Source organism: Xyrauchen texanus, chromosome 4 (genome assembly GCF_025860055.1).
Source record: "Xyrauchen texanus isolate HMW12.3.18 chromosome 4, RBS_HiC_50CHRs, whole genome shotgun sequence".
Lineage (NCBI taxonomy): Eukaryota > Metazoa > Chordata > Actinopteri > Cypriniformes > Catostomidae > Xyrauchen > Xyrauchen texanus.
Genome location: NC_068279.1, coordinates 50,747,803 through 50,763,343, shown reverse-complemented (window position 1 = coordinate 50,763,343; position 15,541 = coordinate 50,747,803). Strand labels below are relative to the sequence as shown.

Below are 15,541 nucleotides of genomic sequence, written 5' to 3'. Positions count from 1 at the left end.
GTAAGTTTTAATTTGATACCAAGAAACTTGTATTTGGTACACTTAAAAGTGAATATATATTCTTAGACCCTCTATATAAGCCCCCAGAGTTTAACTACACAACTAAACAATCTTAACTAGTTTGATATAATAGCAGAAATACCCAAGCATATGGGAATAAAACATATTTCCTTAAAACTAAGCCATTTCTTGGTTTTAAATGGTATGAGTGTATAGATTTTCAGTGTGTAGATGGCGATATCACGAGTAGGGCTGCAACAACTAATCGATAAAATCGATAATAATCGATTATGAAAATCATTGTCAACGAATGTCATTATCGATTAGTTGGTCTGCTTACGTCACAGGGAGCGTTTACTGATGACGTCACTTTCATGACAACAGTCACACGCGAAATGGCAGAGAGTACAAATCAATCGGCGGCAGAAAAAAGTGTGCGCCCCAAGTCATCTAAGGCATGGGAGCATTTTACATTAAATGCAGCAAAGAAGATCGTTACCTGCAAGTTATGCAAAGCTGAGCTTGTGTGGCATGGAAGTACCACAGTGATGCACGAACACATGAAGAGGAAACACGTTGGTGTCACGGATGAAGGTGAAACAGCACGGTAAGCAAAAACTGTATCCTCATTATATGAAGATGTGAAAATGGTATACCCGTAAAACTTCAAATAATAGCCCGGGCTTTTATTTTCCCAAATCGTCGAACTGCACCGGCTTGTATTTGAGACAGGCCTTTATAATTTAGTTGAGATTTTGTTCATTGAGATGTTGTTCCTAGAGTCTCTAATCTCTAAAAATCTCCAAATGCTCCACGTGAAACTGCGGTCTTCCGACCTTTTACTATCGTGTCAATAGATTTTGATTAATATGCGCGAGGGAGAGAGAGCAAGACAGCTTCGTGTTGTTTGAAGACGTGAGAGGGCGCTGCGCCGGGCTCTCTCTCAAGCACGCCGCCGCTCTCTCTGCTCGTTTTAGCCCTGTCAAGTGCAGCAGTCATTCTATTCTACATCAATCACCGATTAAAAAGGCTTTGTCGGGGAAAAAAATGCGTAGCTCTACTACGTTCACAAGCTTGTTTTCAGTCTTTCTATATTTAATTTATCAATATATTCTTATAATTCATAAAAATTAAATGAATTATATATTTGAGATGTTTTTGGTTTATATCTTCACATCTGAACAACATGTCTGTGTAAATTTTTATATAATTCTGATTTTTTTTTACATTAATCATGGTTGTCAACTTGCCATCAGCAATTATCATTAAAAACAATGCAAATGTTGATTTAAACATAAGTTGTTTCTCCTTGCATACTCAAATGCTGTTTTTTTTTTCCAGAAAGAAACAGCTCACCATGAGTGAATTTGTTCAGAGGAGAAATCCCCCATGCACTCCTCAACAAGCAGCCATTGTAACAGATGCCATACTTAGTATGTTGGTAACTGACATGCGGCCAATGGCAATGGTGGAAGATGAAGGATTCAAAAAAATGGTCAGCATACTCAACCCAGGATACATTCTTCCCTCAAGGACCCACTTCACAAAATTAATGGAGAGGAAGTACCAGGAGGCATTCCAAAAAATTAAGAGTGCTATAAACACCACCAACAGCAGAATGGCTTTAACTACTGATATATGGACAAGTGTTGCCACTGAAGCTTACCTTGGCATTACATGCCATTACATTGGGAATGACTGGAAGATGACATCTGTCTGCCTTACCACCATGCCACTCGAAGACAGACATACCTCAACCAACATTGCAGAGTGGTTGGAAGAAGTAGCAGTCAAGTTTGAAATCCCTTTTGAGAAAATTTGTGCCATTGTACATGACAATGGTGCGAACATTGTGGCTGCTGCAAAATTACTGGAGGAGAAACATGGGTGGACCAGTATACGCTGCACTGGCCACACCTTGCAGTTGGTGATTAATGCTGCATTAAAGAACACAGTCATTCAAAGAGCATTTGGAGCTGCAAGATGTCTTGTCGAGCATTTAAAAAAAAGTGAGCTAGCCTGCAGCAAGCTGAAAGAAAAACAGAAACAAATGGGCACACCTGACCATAAGCTTGTTCAGGATGTAAGTACAAGATGGAACAGTACATTTTATATGGTTAACAGACTGATTGAACAGAGGTGGCCTGTAACTGCAACTCTATCTGACCCATCCCTCACTCACAGAGGCAAACGCTATCTTGACTTGAAACCAGACCAGTGGAGTCTGCTTGAAGAGCTTTCCACTGCTCTTAAGCCGTTTGAATGTGCCACTGTCTTTATGAGTGGGCAGGAATATATAACAGTCTCTTCGTTGCCTCCACTTGTGAAAGGGCTCTTGAAGTCCACTGAAGGTGCTGCCTACGATACAGCTTCAGTGAAGTCCTTCCAAGTCACAGCAGTTGAGCTGCTTCAAAACAGATGGAAGGAAACACTCTTTGATCAGGTAGATAATCCTGTGATTCTCTCCTCTGCTCTGGACCCAAGGTTCAGAAAACTGAAATTTCTGTCACCTGAGCAAATTATAACAGTTCAAGCTAAACTGCAAACTGAAGCACTTGCAGCAAGAAGGGAGATGGTGCAGCAGCAGCAAATTACCACCTCAACCATAAGAACCGCAGCTGAACCTTCAACATCTTTGATTGACTCACTCCTTGAGTCTGGAGACAGCAGTGAGGAAGAGAGCAGAGAGGAGAAAGCTGAGGAGGACCACAACACTCAAATAAGAAATGAAGTCATGGCTTACTTTGTTGAGAGGCCCCTAGCCAAGGAAGAAAATCCTTTGGATTGGTGGAGAGATAATAAAGATAAATATCCCACTTTGGCAAAATTAGCTAAATCCTACTTGTGTATCCCAAGCACCTCAACACCATCTGAGCGTCTGTTCTCTGCTGCAGGTAACATAGCTTGCAAAAAGAGAGCCAGCCTCAGCCCGGAGCATGTGGACATGCGGACATTTTTGCATTCCAATTCAAAGTTTTGGAATAGTGAATAAGAAACATGTTCAGTATGAACAACACTGAACAGTGACAGTTTTCCTCTTCTTCTACATTCTACCTCTGTATAAAACAGTAACATTTGTTTGTTTGTTTATTATTTATAATTTTGATATTTCAACTAAATCTGCTCCTTAATAGTTTATATGAGCACAACTCAATATTTTGTTTTGTTTATTTATATTTTGGATATTTAAGTTTTACTGTTTAAAAACTGGACAAACTTTTGTGTTTTAAGGTTTAAAATGTCCAAATTAAAGATTATATTAGTAAAACTCAATGTGTGGCTTTTGCACTTTTTAAAGTACACTTTTACACATAAATACACTGATTTAGGGTTTTATTTTGTTACAAAAAAAAATCAAATTGAATTTAAAAAACTTTATCCGATTAATCGATTAATCGAAAAAATAATCGTCCGATTAATCGATTATCAAAATAATCGTTAGTTGCAGCCCTAATCACGAGTGTCTCTGGAGAGGCTCTTTGGGTTGTAAAAACGTCAAGAAGCATTCTAACTCCCAGACTTGCTGGCACTACCTGGTGATTTAGATGGGGAGTCACAGGGTGTGGGGGTTTTAGAACCCTTAGTAAAAATGTGTGCATTGCATTCAGAATTAATGAGTTCATGATTTTCCATTCATACTCTACAGTCCCCCTTTTCGTCGGATGAAGTCCCTGTGGAGACATCATCGGACGACAATCATCACAATGACGGATGGCAGGTGAATCATGAGGGTTTTGTAGCAGGTGGTTATTAGGGCTGTGACCAGCTGCATTTGAGCAAAGTCGTTCTGGAAGACAGTAAAAGCTGTTTCATGGAGTTCACTGTCTGGTTCAGTAGAACGCTGTGAGTGTTGAGAATTACCACCGTTCCTCTCAAGGTCTTGCCGATGGTCTGCAGGGATGCACTCTGTGTGGTGAGTTGCTCTTTTAGTTGTTGTTGGGCGAAAGCAACAAAAGTTGTTGTTGCTTTCAGGTGCCGGGGTGTAACTAGTCGAGGTACTGGTGAGTGGTGCAGGCTGTGACGAGGCTGGAGTCTCCTGGCTGATACAGCAGATGCAGTGGCAGTGTCATCTGCCACGCAGTCATTAGTTCGAAGGGAGACACGCGAGTTGAGTCCTGCGGGGTAGCTCTGAGGGCCATTAGCACCAGTGGGAGTTTTACATCCCAGTCTTTCTGATTGGCAGACACATACTTTTTCAACATACTGACCATGGTACGATCCGATCGTTCCACTTGGCCAGATGAGATTGGATGATGACTGATGTGTAGTTGAACTTGGACCCCCAGGAGTTTCCAGAAAAGTCAGTATGGATGTGTCAGAGGCTTGCATGTCCGCTATGTCGTTGTTTGAAATCTGCGGAGCCAGCGTTAAAGGCTGTGAGGGTGGCACTGTTGCAGGGACAGTTCGTTTACTACGGGTTATCACTGCAACGTTAAAGGTGGGTGGGTGGGTTGGAGGTGACCATAGAGTACCGTGTAGTGCGCCAGCCTTGGCAAGGGCATCGGTTTGGTCATTCAAGTCTTTGTCAAGGCCTGGTTGCCTTGAGTGTCCTTTCACCTTCTTCCAGTAGACAATCATGTTGTGATTTCTTGTGATGTCATTACATTCTTGGAACAGGTGTTGGTGTATGATAGGCTTGCTGTTCGAAGTTTTAAAGCCATTTTGTTTCCAGTCAGGCCTGTTTGAGGTCCATAGCGGTGATGAGTCCTTGTTCTGACTCTGGATCAGAGAATTCTCTGATGAAGGCCTGCCGTAGCTGTAGGTAGTCTGATTTGACAGCCTCTGATTGCCGATCCAGGAAGCTGCGCGCGTCGCGACCAGACGTAACTCTTAGCAGGTACAATCTGTCCCAAGTGGTCACGTTGGGAACAGTGTGCAAGTGAAAGTCTATGTCTTGCAGGTAGGCGTGCACATCGTGGCCTCCTGCAGGATTTGGGGTGAAAGTAGGGATGTTTCTGGCCAGCTTGTCAAGTTCTTTGGGAGCCATGCCGTGGTTGGTGACCAGGATTTTGTGGGCGGGCTCCCACCCTTTTGTTGCTGACGGGGGTTCTTGGAGGCTGGCTGGTGACATTTTGGACAGTGGGCTTTCACCCCCCTTTTCAGCTCTGAGCTCTTGGCTGAAAAACTTGGGCCGACTGGTCACGGGAAACTCTGTGGTGTGCGTTTCCCCTTTCTGTTCACTTTGCAGTCTATAAGAATGTTTCAGTTCTCTGTGAACAGTGTCAAGTTCGTATTTGAGATGGTCTCCGTGCTGAATAAGTTCATGGATTTCAGCTTGGGCCGTGTTCAGGTGCTTTTCACAGGCTTTTGCTTTAGCATCTCTTTCTTTTAGTTCAATCTCTGCTCTTGCAAGGAGAGACTCGCCTTGTTGCAGCTTTTCGCCGAGTTCCTCTCTGGCTTTTCTCTCCGACTGTTCTCTTTGGTCTGTGTCTAGGAGAAGATTTTCCAGGGCATTTTGAAGTCTCTCTACTTCTTTTTGTAGCTCTGGGTCCGTTTCATCCCCTTCCTCGTGCTGTTCCTTGGTCTCGAGGCGTAGCTGATCTAGGCGAGAGAAAAACAGCACACACAAAGAGGCCAATGCAAGTATGTGTAGGGTTAGCGAGCTACAATGATGTGGCTTATTATAAGCCGTAATTTTGACTAACTGGTGCAGACAGTTAGACGGGCCGAATTTTGCGGGTCAGTGCAGGTCTAAATAAAGAATTTGACAAGGCGGCAGCCCAAAAGGGTCATTAAAGATGCGGGCTGCTTGTTTGTCCCTTTATTCAGTTTTCCTTGATGGCTCTTGTAGGCTCTGTCTTAATGTGAACTAGAAGTACACAACATGACAGAACAGAACAGCAGAAAAGAGCAGAACACAATTGAACCGCGAGAAGAGGCGGCATGGAATAAAACTGAACAAAATAATGTTAGGAATAGATAGGCAGTAGAAAAAGGGCCTAAGTCTACCACCACTGCTAGGGCCTATGATAGGACCAACAGGGTGGGGCGCTATCGAGGTATAAACCCTAGGAAGATGGTGTGGCTTAGGGGAGAGAAAGAAAAGAAATGGGCCAAACACTTAAATGACCGGGTAAATATCTAATATTATGTGGCCTATACTTGTGGATGGATTTTACCTTATTTTAGTTTGCCTGGGGTGAATTGAGGTCACTCTGCTGGGGACCAGCGCACAGTCAATCTTTCCAACGGTCCCAAACACTTGACCGCAGTGTCCCCGGGCCCTCTGCTACTATCACGGTGCGCCCTCTCAAACAACTTGATTTTAAACACAACCGGCAACACCAAGGTGTCAACTGCCAGACGGCACAACAAGATTGGATTTTCCCTAGAACCCTCAAAAGAGTGGCCCCTCTTCAGGCCTTGGTTTAGGTAATTATTCCAAACTTGCCCTGTGTGTCGACTGATGGGGTTGACTTTCCTTTGGAGTGCCCAATTGCTGATGTCATTGCATGCCGCACCAATGAAAAGAGACAGAAGAGTCCGAGACTTACATACGGCCAGCGTCGGTAACGCCGGTCGGATAAACCAGCTCGCTGGGAACCAACCAGAGATGACAGTCAAATCACCACAGCGCACTAGGGAATTCTACGTACAAATACAGAACAGGATTTAGCAAGTGAAACTTAAAGTGAATTAAGGCTTCCTTGTTTGAACCAAATTGAGTAATTATGTGTGTAGAAATAACAGGCAAAAGGCTTTACCAAATAATGATAAACAAAAAAGGAATTTCGACAAAGATGTTAATTATCAAAACAATCTAACCACAAGAAAAGACAGAATTAAACAAGGCAGGATGAACAGACACTCTTAAGTTAAATAAAATTTAAACTTGTTAAACTCGATTTAAATAAGCGTGTAAAGGGACGTTAAGTAACAGACTAATAACTGATAGTAGTAAGAGCAAAGGAGTAATAACAAGTATTAATCACCAAAAAGGGAAGATAATTAAAAAGGAAAGAACAAATAGGAATAGATGGTAAACAATTCCAAAATTAAATAAAAGGAGGAAAAGAGAGATAAGCCGACTTAGCAGGGAATGCCACAAAGGGCGTGCTCCCTCGAAGTGGGATATCAGCAGCTGTACTGAGACACTTAATTCAATTTTAAGTTCAGAAATGATTTTTTTTTTCAACCAAAATTCAACCAAGTGTATTCAGTCAGAGAGGCGGGGAAGTTTTGCTAAACCCAAATACTTGTAGTAACAAATTCAACAAATGAAAACGTTTATAACAGTAAACAAAACAAAACAAAAAAAACCATAGCCAAAGAAAGCAATGAAAAGGGCTGTTCAGATAACTACCAAAGGAAAATAAATGGAAGGGAGTAGACCTATTTCGAGAATGTCCACACGATGGCGGTGTTGCGCTCACGCAGGATGAAGTAAAGGAGTGCGCAGTTTCTGAGGGTTCCGCTTGAGGTTGCCCTCTAGTGTTAGTCAGCGGTGTTACACCCTATACTTCAGTGTGACTCAAATCTGGGCTCGTGTTATGCCCTGATTGTCTGCACCATCACAGGTGAAGTTTTAAATTTCGGTGGATTCGTTTGTGCCAGTTTCCTGCACACAAGTGTGTGTGGCAGTATTTTTCTTCGCTGCCAACACACAATAAATAAATACACAACAGGATTTCTTCGCTGTTGTTTTATCACTTGATCAAGGTTCAAAGACTCCCGTATACGATTCCCAATCAGATACTGGCTTGACGCGTTTTCTGATTAGGTCTGCAAAAAGTTTGCATCAGTTAGCTAGGCTGACTTTAACTTTTAGGGAGTGGTCGTTGTAGTCGATTATTAGGCTACCGAAATAACCACGTTCAATTTTAATGACACAAATAAGGCCTTTACCTGTTTGGGGAAACTGGCCCATAACAGTTTTAGATCACGTTGAAAGAAGAGACTCGTTCTAGACAGGTGATTTCGATAAAACTAAAATGAAATGTCCCACAGCAAAGAGATTTCTTCGTCTTTACCAGAACAATTTAGTATTATGGACTGCAGTTTATTGTGGCAATCAACAGTGGCAAAAATAAATGTTGACATATATTTAGCCGCTGTTAAATGCTGAACTGAGAATCGGCTTTGTGCCTTTCAGTTCGGCGCGCTCGCGTACATTATTAACAACAAAAATACACAAAATTGACAATTCATTAGTTCACAAAACAAAGCTTAAAATGTACCCGCATTATTCTGCACCATTATGTAGGGTTTCTTGGTTCAGGTTTGGGGAATGTACAATTAATATTAATGATTGGAATCAATGATTAATCATACGGTTTGAACCAGATACCAATACATTCTAAATTGCCCCAAAACAGGGGTTATATAGCCCAAAAGTCTGCTTCAGATATATATAGATAATTAAACACAACAAATTATAATTAATTAGGAATATACATCATGCAGACAGGCTGTATTAATTTTCAGAACACCTTAATGGAATTAACCCGCATCAGCAACCAACCAGTTCGTCCAGCAAACCACTTTGCTCGATACTCTTGATCAATTCTCCAGAAGGTTTATTCTTAGTATAAGCTTACTTAATCAAAGCACGTTAACTTACTTTGATAATATCAGCTCATAGCTTTAGATCGCACATTAAAGAGGCTTTGCTTTATGACCAACAAACACAGACAATCAAGCGTATAATTGGGTTTAATACAAGGAACTAGGATATATCACAAACTTAACAAACGTAGAACACATTTAACAACAAACATTTAACATAGAACAAACAAAGTAAAACAGTAAGGAAAATAAGAGATTTGTTACAACAGTTAAACCTTAAGAGCCAGCAAGGGACTTACACACTTTAACACATTTGAATTTAGATGGGATAATACTTGCAAAATGGACCTTTGTGTCGCTGAACAAGACTGCGTGTGTGCGTGAATGTCCTCGTTACGTCCATGAGATGGAGGATTTCTCTTGGAGCTTCTCGAGTGTGGATCGCTCGCGGGAAGTTCAAAGCATCTTAGGAGTAATGGTTGAAACTGAGAGAGAGTCCTTTCACCCGGAGGATATCGGACTGCTCCAAAAACGTAGAGTGTTTTGATCACTCAAAAGATGGTAAAACATAGCAGAATACATTTTAATGTAACCTTATATATATATTCAGCTAGGGCGAGTCGTAAGTTTTAATTTGATACCAAGAAACTTGTATTTGGTACACTTAAAAGTGACTATATATTCTCAGACCCTCTATATAAGCCCCCAGAGTTTAACTACACAACTAAACAATCTTAACTAGTTTGATATAATAGCAGAAATACCCAAGCATACGGGAATAAAACATATTTCCTTAAAACTAAGCCATTTCTTGGTTTTAAATGGTATGAGTGTATAGATTTTCAGTGTGTAGATGGCGATATCACGAGTGTCTCTGGAGAGGCTCTTTGGGTTGTAAAAACGTCAAGAAGCATTCTAACTCCCAGACTTGCTGGCACTACCTGGTGATTTAGATGGGGAGTCACAGGGTGTGGGGGTTTTAGAACACTTAGTAAAAATGTGTGCATTGCATTCAGAATTAATGAGTTCATGATTTTCCGTTCATACTCTACAACAGCGACGTTGAACATGTTTCCGGACGTGTTTCCGGACGTGTTTCCGCCTCTGTGTAGTTTCTGGATGCGGTTGATTTCTCCCCACCTCTGATGGTCATAAAAGCTGCCTGGCATACCTGGGTTGCGATTACATGCAGGCAGCGTTTTTATGAATGGTCTATGTTCTCAGTGCGAGAACATAGCCATAACAGCATTGCGGTCGTGGCTTTATTTTGTCATGAGATAAAGCCACTTCAGCCACCCCCCACGCCTCGCCTCTTTCCCACGGGATCGGGGCAGGCGCCACGGGCGATGAAGGCGATTTGGGGACAAAGACGGGCTGTGTTCGCCGAGTAAATCCCCGCGAACCACCCGCCTCCCCAGCACGCTTGCTTGCTCCCATCTGCTCGGGATGAGTGCTGCCCGGGATTGGATGACGATAATCACCGCTGCATCAGAGAGCATTACAGCGGCGTCGGATGTTGGTGACTCGTCTGCGCGCCCAGTCTAAGCCTAATGCACAGAGGTCCGATATGCTTCCCCGGGTACCGCAAGCACGAGGTTGGACCAGAAAATCCCGTCCCCCTCCCCCTCATGGCTACTTGATTGTCTCCATGGGCATGTGCGTCTTTTCTCAGAACCAGAGCCTGGGGACGCGTCCTCGCCTCCCGAGGGCGTACTACCTGCTCTGCCCCGCTGCGAACGTCAAAAATACTTGTCCCTTTGGTGCCCCTAGCACGGAGATTGGATGCATGACTCTCACTTCCCAACCCGTCTTGCTGGCTGGCCCAGACCATCCGACTCGGTTACGCAATTCAGTTTGCCAGGCCCCCGCCCCCCTTCACGGGCGTCCGCTTTACAGCAGTGCACGGCCAACATGCCAAACTCCTGCGCACGGAGATCGCTACTCTTCTACTCAAAGACGCGATACAGCCTGTACCTCCAACCGAAATGAAGAAGGGTTTCTACAGCCCTTACTTCATTGTACCCAAGAAAGGCGGCGGCTTACGACCAATCTTGGACCTGTGAGTTTTCAACCGAGCGCTGCTCAAACTCCCGTTCAAAATGCTCACGCACAAGGGTATCTTGACATGCGTCCAGCACCTAGATTGGTTCGCAGCGGTAGACCTGAAGGATGCGTACTTCCACATCTCAATTTTGCCGTGACACCGACCTTTCCTACGGTTCGCGTTCGACGGCCAGGCGTTCCAGTACAAAGTCCTCCCCTTCGGCATGTCTCTGTCCCCTCGCATCTTCACGAAAGTCGCAGAGGCAGCTCTTGCCCCGCTCCAAGAAGCCGGCATCCGCATACTCAATTACCTCGACAACTGGCTCATACTGGCCCCCTCGCGAGAGTTACTATGCGCTAACAGAGACCAGGTGCTCAGGCACCTCAGCCGCTTGGGGCTTCAGTTCAACCGAGAAAAGAGCAAGCTCACCCCGGTTCAGAGCATCTCCTTTCTCGGCATGGAGTTAGACTCAGTCTCAATGTCCGCACGTCTCACCAACGAGCGTGCGCAGTCGGTGCTGAGATGCCTCGCCAAATACAGGCCAGGCACAACGGTCCCTCTAAAACTCTTTTAGAGGCTCCTGGGGCATATAGCATCCTCCGACGCAACCCCGCCGCTGGGGTTGATGCATATGAGACCACTTCAGCACTGGTTTCAGACTCGAGTCCCAGACGAGCATGGCGCCATGGCACGCACCATGTGACAATCACCCCCGCCTGCCGAAAAACACTAAAACCCTGGACAGACCTCTGCTTTCTACGGGCAGGAGTGCCCCTGCAGCAGGTGTCCCAACGCGTCTTGGTCACTACCGATTGGGTTGGGGCACCGTGTGCAAAGGGCACGCAGCCGCGGGCCTTTGGAGAGGGGCCCCGCTGCGCTGGCATATCAATTGCCTAGTGTTGACTGTTTTCTTTGCCCTGTGGAGGTTTCTCCCATTAATTCAAGACAAACATGTCCTAATCAGGTCAGACAACACCACCGAGTGTGATCCTAAGACCAAGACTGGGCTATGTGCCCAAGGTTCCTACCATGCCCTTCAGAGACCAGGTAGTGAACCTGCAAGCGTTGCCCCGGGAGGAGGCAGACCCAGCCCCGTCATTGCTGTGTCCGGTACGTGCTTTGCGTACCTACCTGGACCGCACGCAGAGCTTTAGACATTCTGAGCAGCTCTTTGTGCTAGTTATGCTTTGGGGGACAGCGGAAAGGAAACGCTGTCTCCAAACAGAGGCTTTCCCACTGGGTAGTAGATGCCATTTCATTGGCTTATCACACTCAGGCCGTGCCCCCCCGCGGGTCCGAGCTCACTTGACAAGGAGCATTGCGTCCTCGTGGGCACTGGCCAGGGGTACCTCCCTGGCAGACATTTGTAGAGCAGCACCCAACACCTTTACGAGATACTACAATCTCAGGGTTGAGTCAGTTTCATCCCGTGTTTTCTCATGTCCGAGCCAGTAGAACTCGGTAACAGGCTGATGGGATGGCCGGGTGAATCGCTTGCATATAGCGCCCTTTCCCTCACTTGAGGTAAAACTGTGCATCTTTTTTTCCCAGGAGATTTCACTCGATTCCCTGGTCGATTCCTCCCTAGCCCTCATGGGTCCGCAGTTCGGCGGAGGTACTCAAATCCACCCTGTACCGGAATAGGTGCTCCACAGGGTGAGGACTCCTACGCGGACTCCCCCTGTGTGTATTTTCCATGATACGGTCCCCTTACGAGCAGACCCGCGTTTTCCTTGGGTAAGTTTCGACTGCCCCCCGGTCGCCTTGTGTAGCAACTCCCCCCTCGCTGAGGCTGGATCTACCACCGCGCCACTTCCACGTGTCGCCTAAAAACACATGTGATGTATTCACCACCTTACCACCCCAGCTGGGTAGGGGTGGTCTCCGCAGGGTCTTTTCCCCCTGAAAGAATAGGAAATTGGGTAAGACCCCCTTCCCTTAGTGAGTGTAAGGGCCCCGGCTGTCTATTGCTCTATGCGAGAAACATAGAGAGAAAAAAGGCCCAGCCAGGCTTGGCCCGTTCCCAGGTTGGCAAGCGTCGCCTTGTTCCCCTGTCTAGGGTAACCAGAAGGATTCCGACAACTTTTTAGGGGCATTGGGGAAGGGTACGTGCAGTCTGACACAGCCGGTCATTTGGCACGTAAGAAATACCTGCCCGCTCCTGTGTCAGTAGAACACGTACACGGCTCAGCGCATGGCGGATTTAAATTGGACCCCTAGTGTCGCTTCTCCGACACAACGTGGAGAGAGCGACAGAAGGGGAACGTCTAGGTTACGGATGTAACCTCCGTTCCCTGATGGAGGGAATGAGATGTTGTGTCTTCCCGGCCACGTCGCTGAGCCGAACCGCTGTATTGGCCAGAACAATTTCCGGCTCCTCAGAAAAATCCTGAATGAACTCTAGTATTTGCCTCGCCTTTATACCCGTATGTCCGGGGGCGGGGTATGCAAATACTGACTGCCAACTTCTCATTGGCCTTTTTTCATAGATCAGAGGTATATTCGGTGCTCAAGAGAGACCCCTAGTGTCGCTTCTCCGACACAACGTCTCGTTCCCTCCATCAGGGAACGGAGGTTACATCCGTAACCTAGACGTTATGACTTGATAAAAAAATGTTGAAACACACTAGATTCTCCATCTCAATTCTCCATTCTCAATCATGCTGAATAAGATGGATTATCAGGTTTAGCACAAATTTATGTTTTTCCACTTTAGCAAGTGCATGCTAAAAAACACTACATACCAAATTCTAAGAAATTCTGAATCCATGTAAATTTTTTGTAAATAAAAATGTTTATATATGTAATAGAATTTGTATAAAATGTTGTGTTTTAAATGAGAAAAATGCTAAATAGAAGGATTTTTACTAGTGGACAAAAAAACAACAAAAAATATAGCTGCAAGCAGCAATGCGGATTCCTCCTCAAAATGGCAAATCATTTCAAATTGATCAGTAGAGGGTTGGGGTTAAACCCTCTCAATGGATGAATCCAAAAAACACATATTTCTGTCTGAATCCTAAACGAAACATTTTCAGTGTACAGGAAAATCCATCATACCTTATGGATCCTTGAGGCATTTTTGTTCCCAATGAGAAATGAGGCATGTACACCAAGATTCAAAAGAATTGGTTTAATGGCGTGGAAATGGTATCACTTTGAAAATATTTTTTGGGGGCGTGGCCTGTAGCGCCACCTATGGGCAAATGTGGGTCATTCTTGGTTTGTGGGTTCCTGTTGGCCTGTAGTATCAATGTACATAATTAGAAAATATTTGATCAGAAAATGGGACTTTTGGGAATTACCTGTAGCGCCCCCCTAGGGGCGAATGTTGGCCATTCTTGGTTTGTGGGTTCCTGTTGCCATGTAGTATCAATGTACCAAATCAGAACATTTTTGACCAGAAAATGGGAATTTCGGCATCTCCTGTAGCGCCCCCTAGGGGTGAATGTTGGCCATTCTTGGTTTGAGGGTTCCTGTTGACCTGTAGTATCAATGTACCAAATTAGAACATTTTTGACCATAAAATGGGAATTTCAAGTGGCCTCTAGTGCCCCCTAGGGGCTGAATGTTGGCCATTCTTTGTTTGTGGGTTCCTGTTGGCCAGTAGTATCAATGTACCATATTAGAAAATTTTTGACCAGAAAACGAAATTTTGGGAGTGGCCTGTAGCCCTCTAAGGGCTGAATGTGGGCCATACTTGGTTTGTGGGTTCCTGTTGGCCTGTAGTATCAATGTACCAAATTATACCTTTTTGACCAGAAAATGGGAATTTCGGCTTGGCCTCTAAGCCACCTAGTGGTGAATGTCAGTCATTCTTGGTTTGTGGATTCCTGTTGGCCTGTACTATTAATGTACCAAATTAGAACATTTTTGACCAGAAAATGGGAATTTCGGCATGGCCTGTAAGCCCCCTAGGGGCTGAATGTTGGCCATTCTTGGTTTGAGGGTTCCTGTTGACCTGTAGTATCAATGTACCAAATTAGAACGTTTTTGACCAGAAAACAAAATTTTGGGAGTGGCCTGTAGCGCCCCCTAAGGGCGAATGTGGGCCATACTTGGTATGTGGGTTCCTGTTGGCCTGTATTATCAAAGTACCAAATTAAAAAAATTTTGACCAGAAAATGGGAATTTTGGCTTGTCCTGTAGTGCCCCCTAGTGGCGAATGTCAGTCATTCTTGGTTTGTGGATTCCTGTTGGCCTGTACTATTATTGCACCGAATTAGAACATTTTTGACCAGAAAATGGGAATTTTGGCTTGTCCTGTAGTGCCCCCTAGTGGCGTATGTCGGTCATTCTTGGTTTGTGGATTCCTGTTGGCCTGTACTATTAATTTACCAAATTAGAACATTTTTGACCAGAAAATGGGAATTTTGGCATGGCCATTCTTTGCACAGTACTTCAGAGTGATGTCATCTTTAAGCATGTTAGGTTTGAAAAACCATCAGTCAAAATTACATTTGATTTATTGACACGTATATATTGTTAAAATTTGACTTCAATTCTACACATGTACCAAATTTCAAGTCAATTGGAGCTACGGTTCAGGAGAAGAAGAGTTTTGTAGGTTTTCACAAATTTTCAACGTACGGGAAAATCCATCATGGCGGAAGTTATGGGTCCTTGAGGCTTTTTTGTTCCCCATGAGGAATGAGGCATGTACATCAAGTTTCAGAAGATTTGGACAAATGGCGTGGAAATGGTATCACTTTGAAAATTTATTTTTTGGGCCTGGCCTATAGTGCCACCTATGGGCGAATGTGGACCATTCTTGGTTTGGGGGTACCCGTTGGCATGGAGTATCAATGTGCCAATTTAGAAAATTTTTGACCAGTGACTTTTTGAGCTATTGGGGCTCAAGGAGAAGAATTATAATAATAATAATGTAGCGCCCCCTATTGGCGAATGTGGTCCATTCTTGGTTTGTGTGTTCCTGTTGGCCTGTACTATCAATGTACCAAATTAGAAAATTTTTGACCAGAAAATGGGAAT

At 44.4% G+C, this 15,541-nt stretch overlaps 1 protein-coding gene across 1 annotated transcript in view; it reads left to right on the top strand.

Moving 5' to 3' along the window:
• The first annotated feature begins 395 nt into the window (after window positions 1-395).
• Window positions 396-15,541, top strand: part of LOC127641676 (E3 SUMO-protein ligase ZBED1-like) — a 27,582-nt gene continuing 12,436 nt past the window's right edge. The window contains exons 1-2 of the mRNA XM_052124611.1: window positions 396-607; window positions 1,342-2,894. Coding sequence (XP_051980571.1) covers window positions 396-607; window positions 1,342-2,894 — 1,765 coding nt within the window. The remainder of the gene's footprint in view (window positions 608-1,341; window positions 2,895-15,541) is intronic.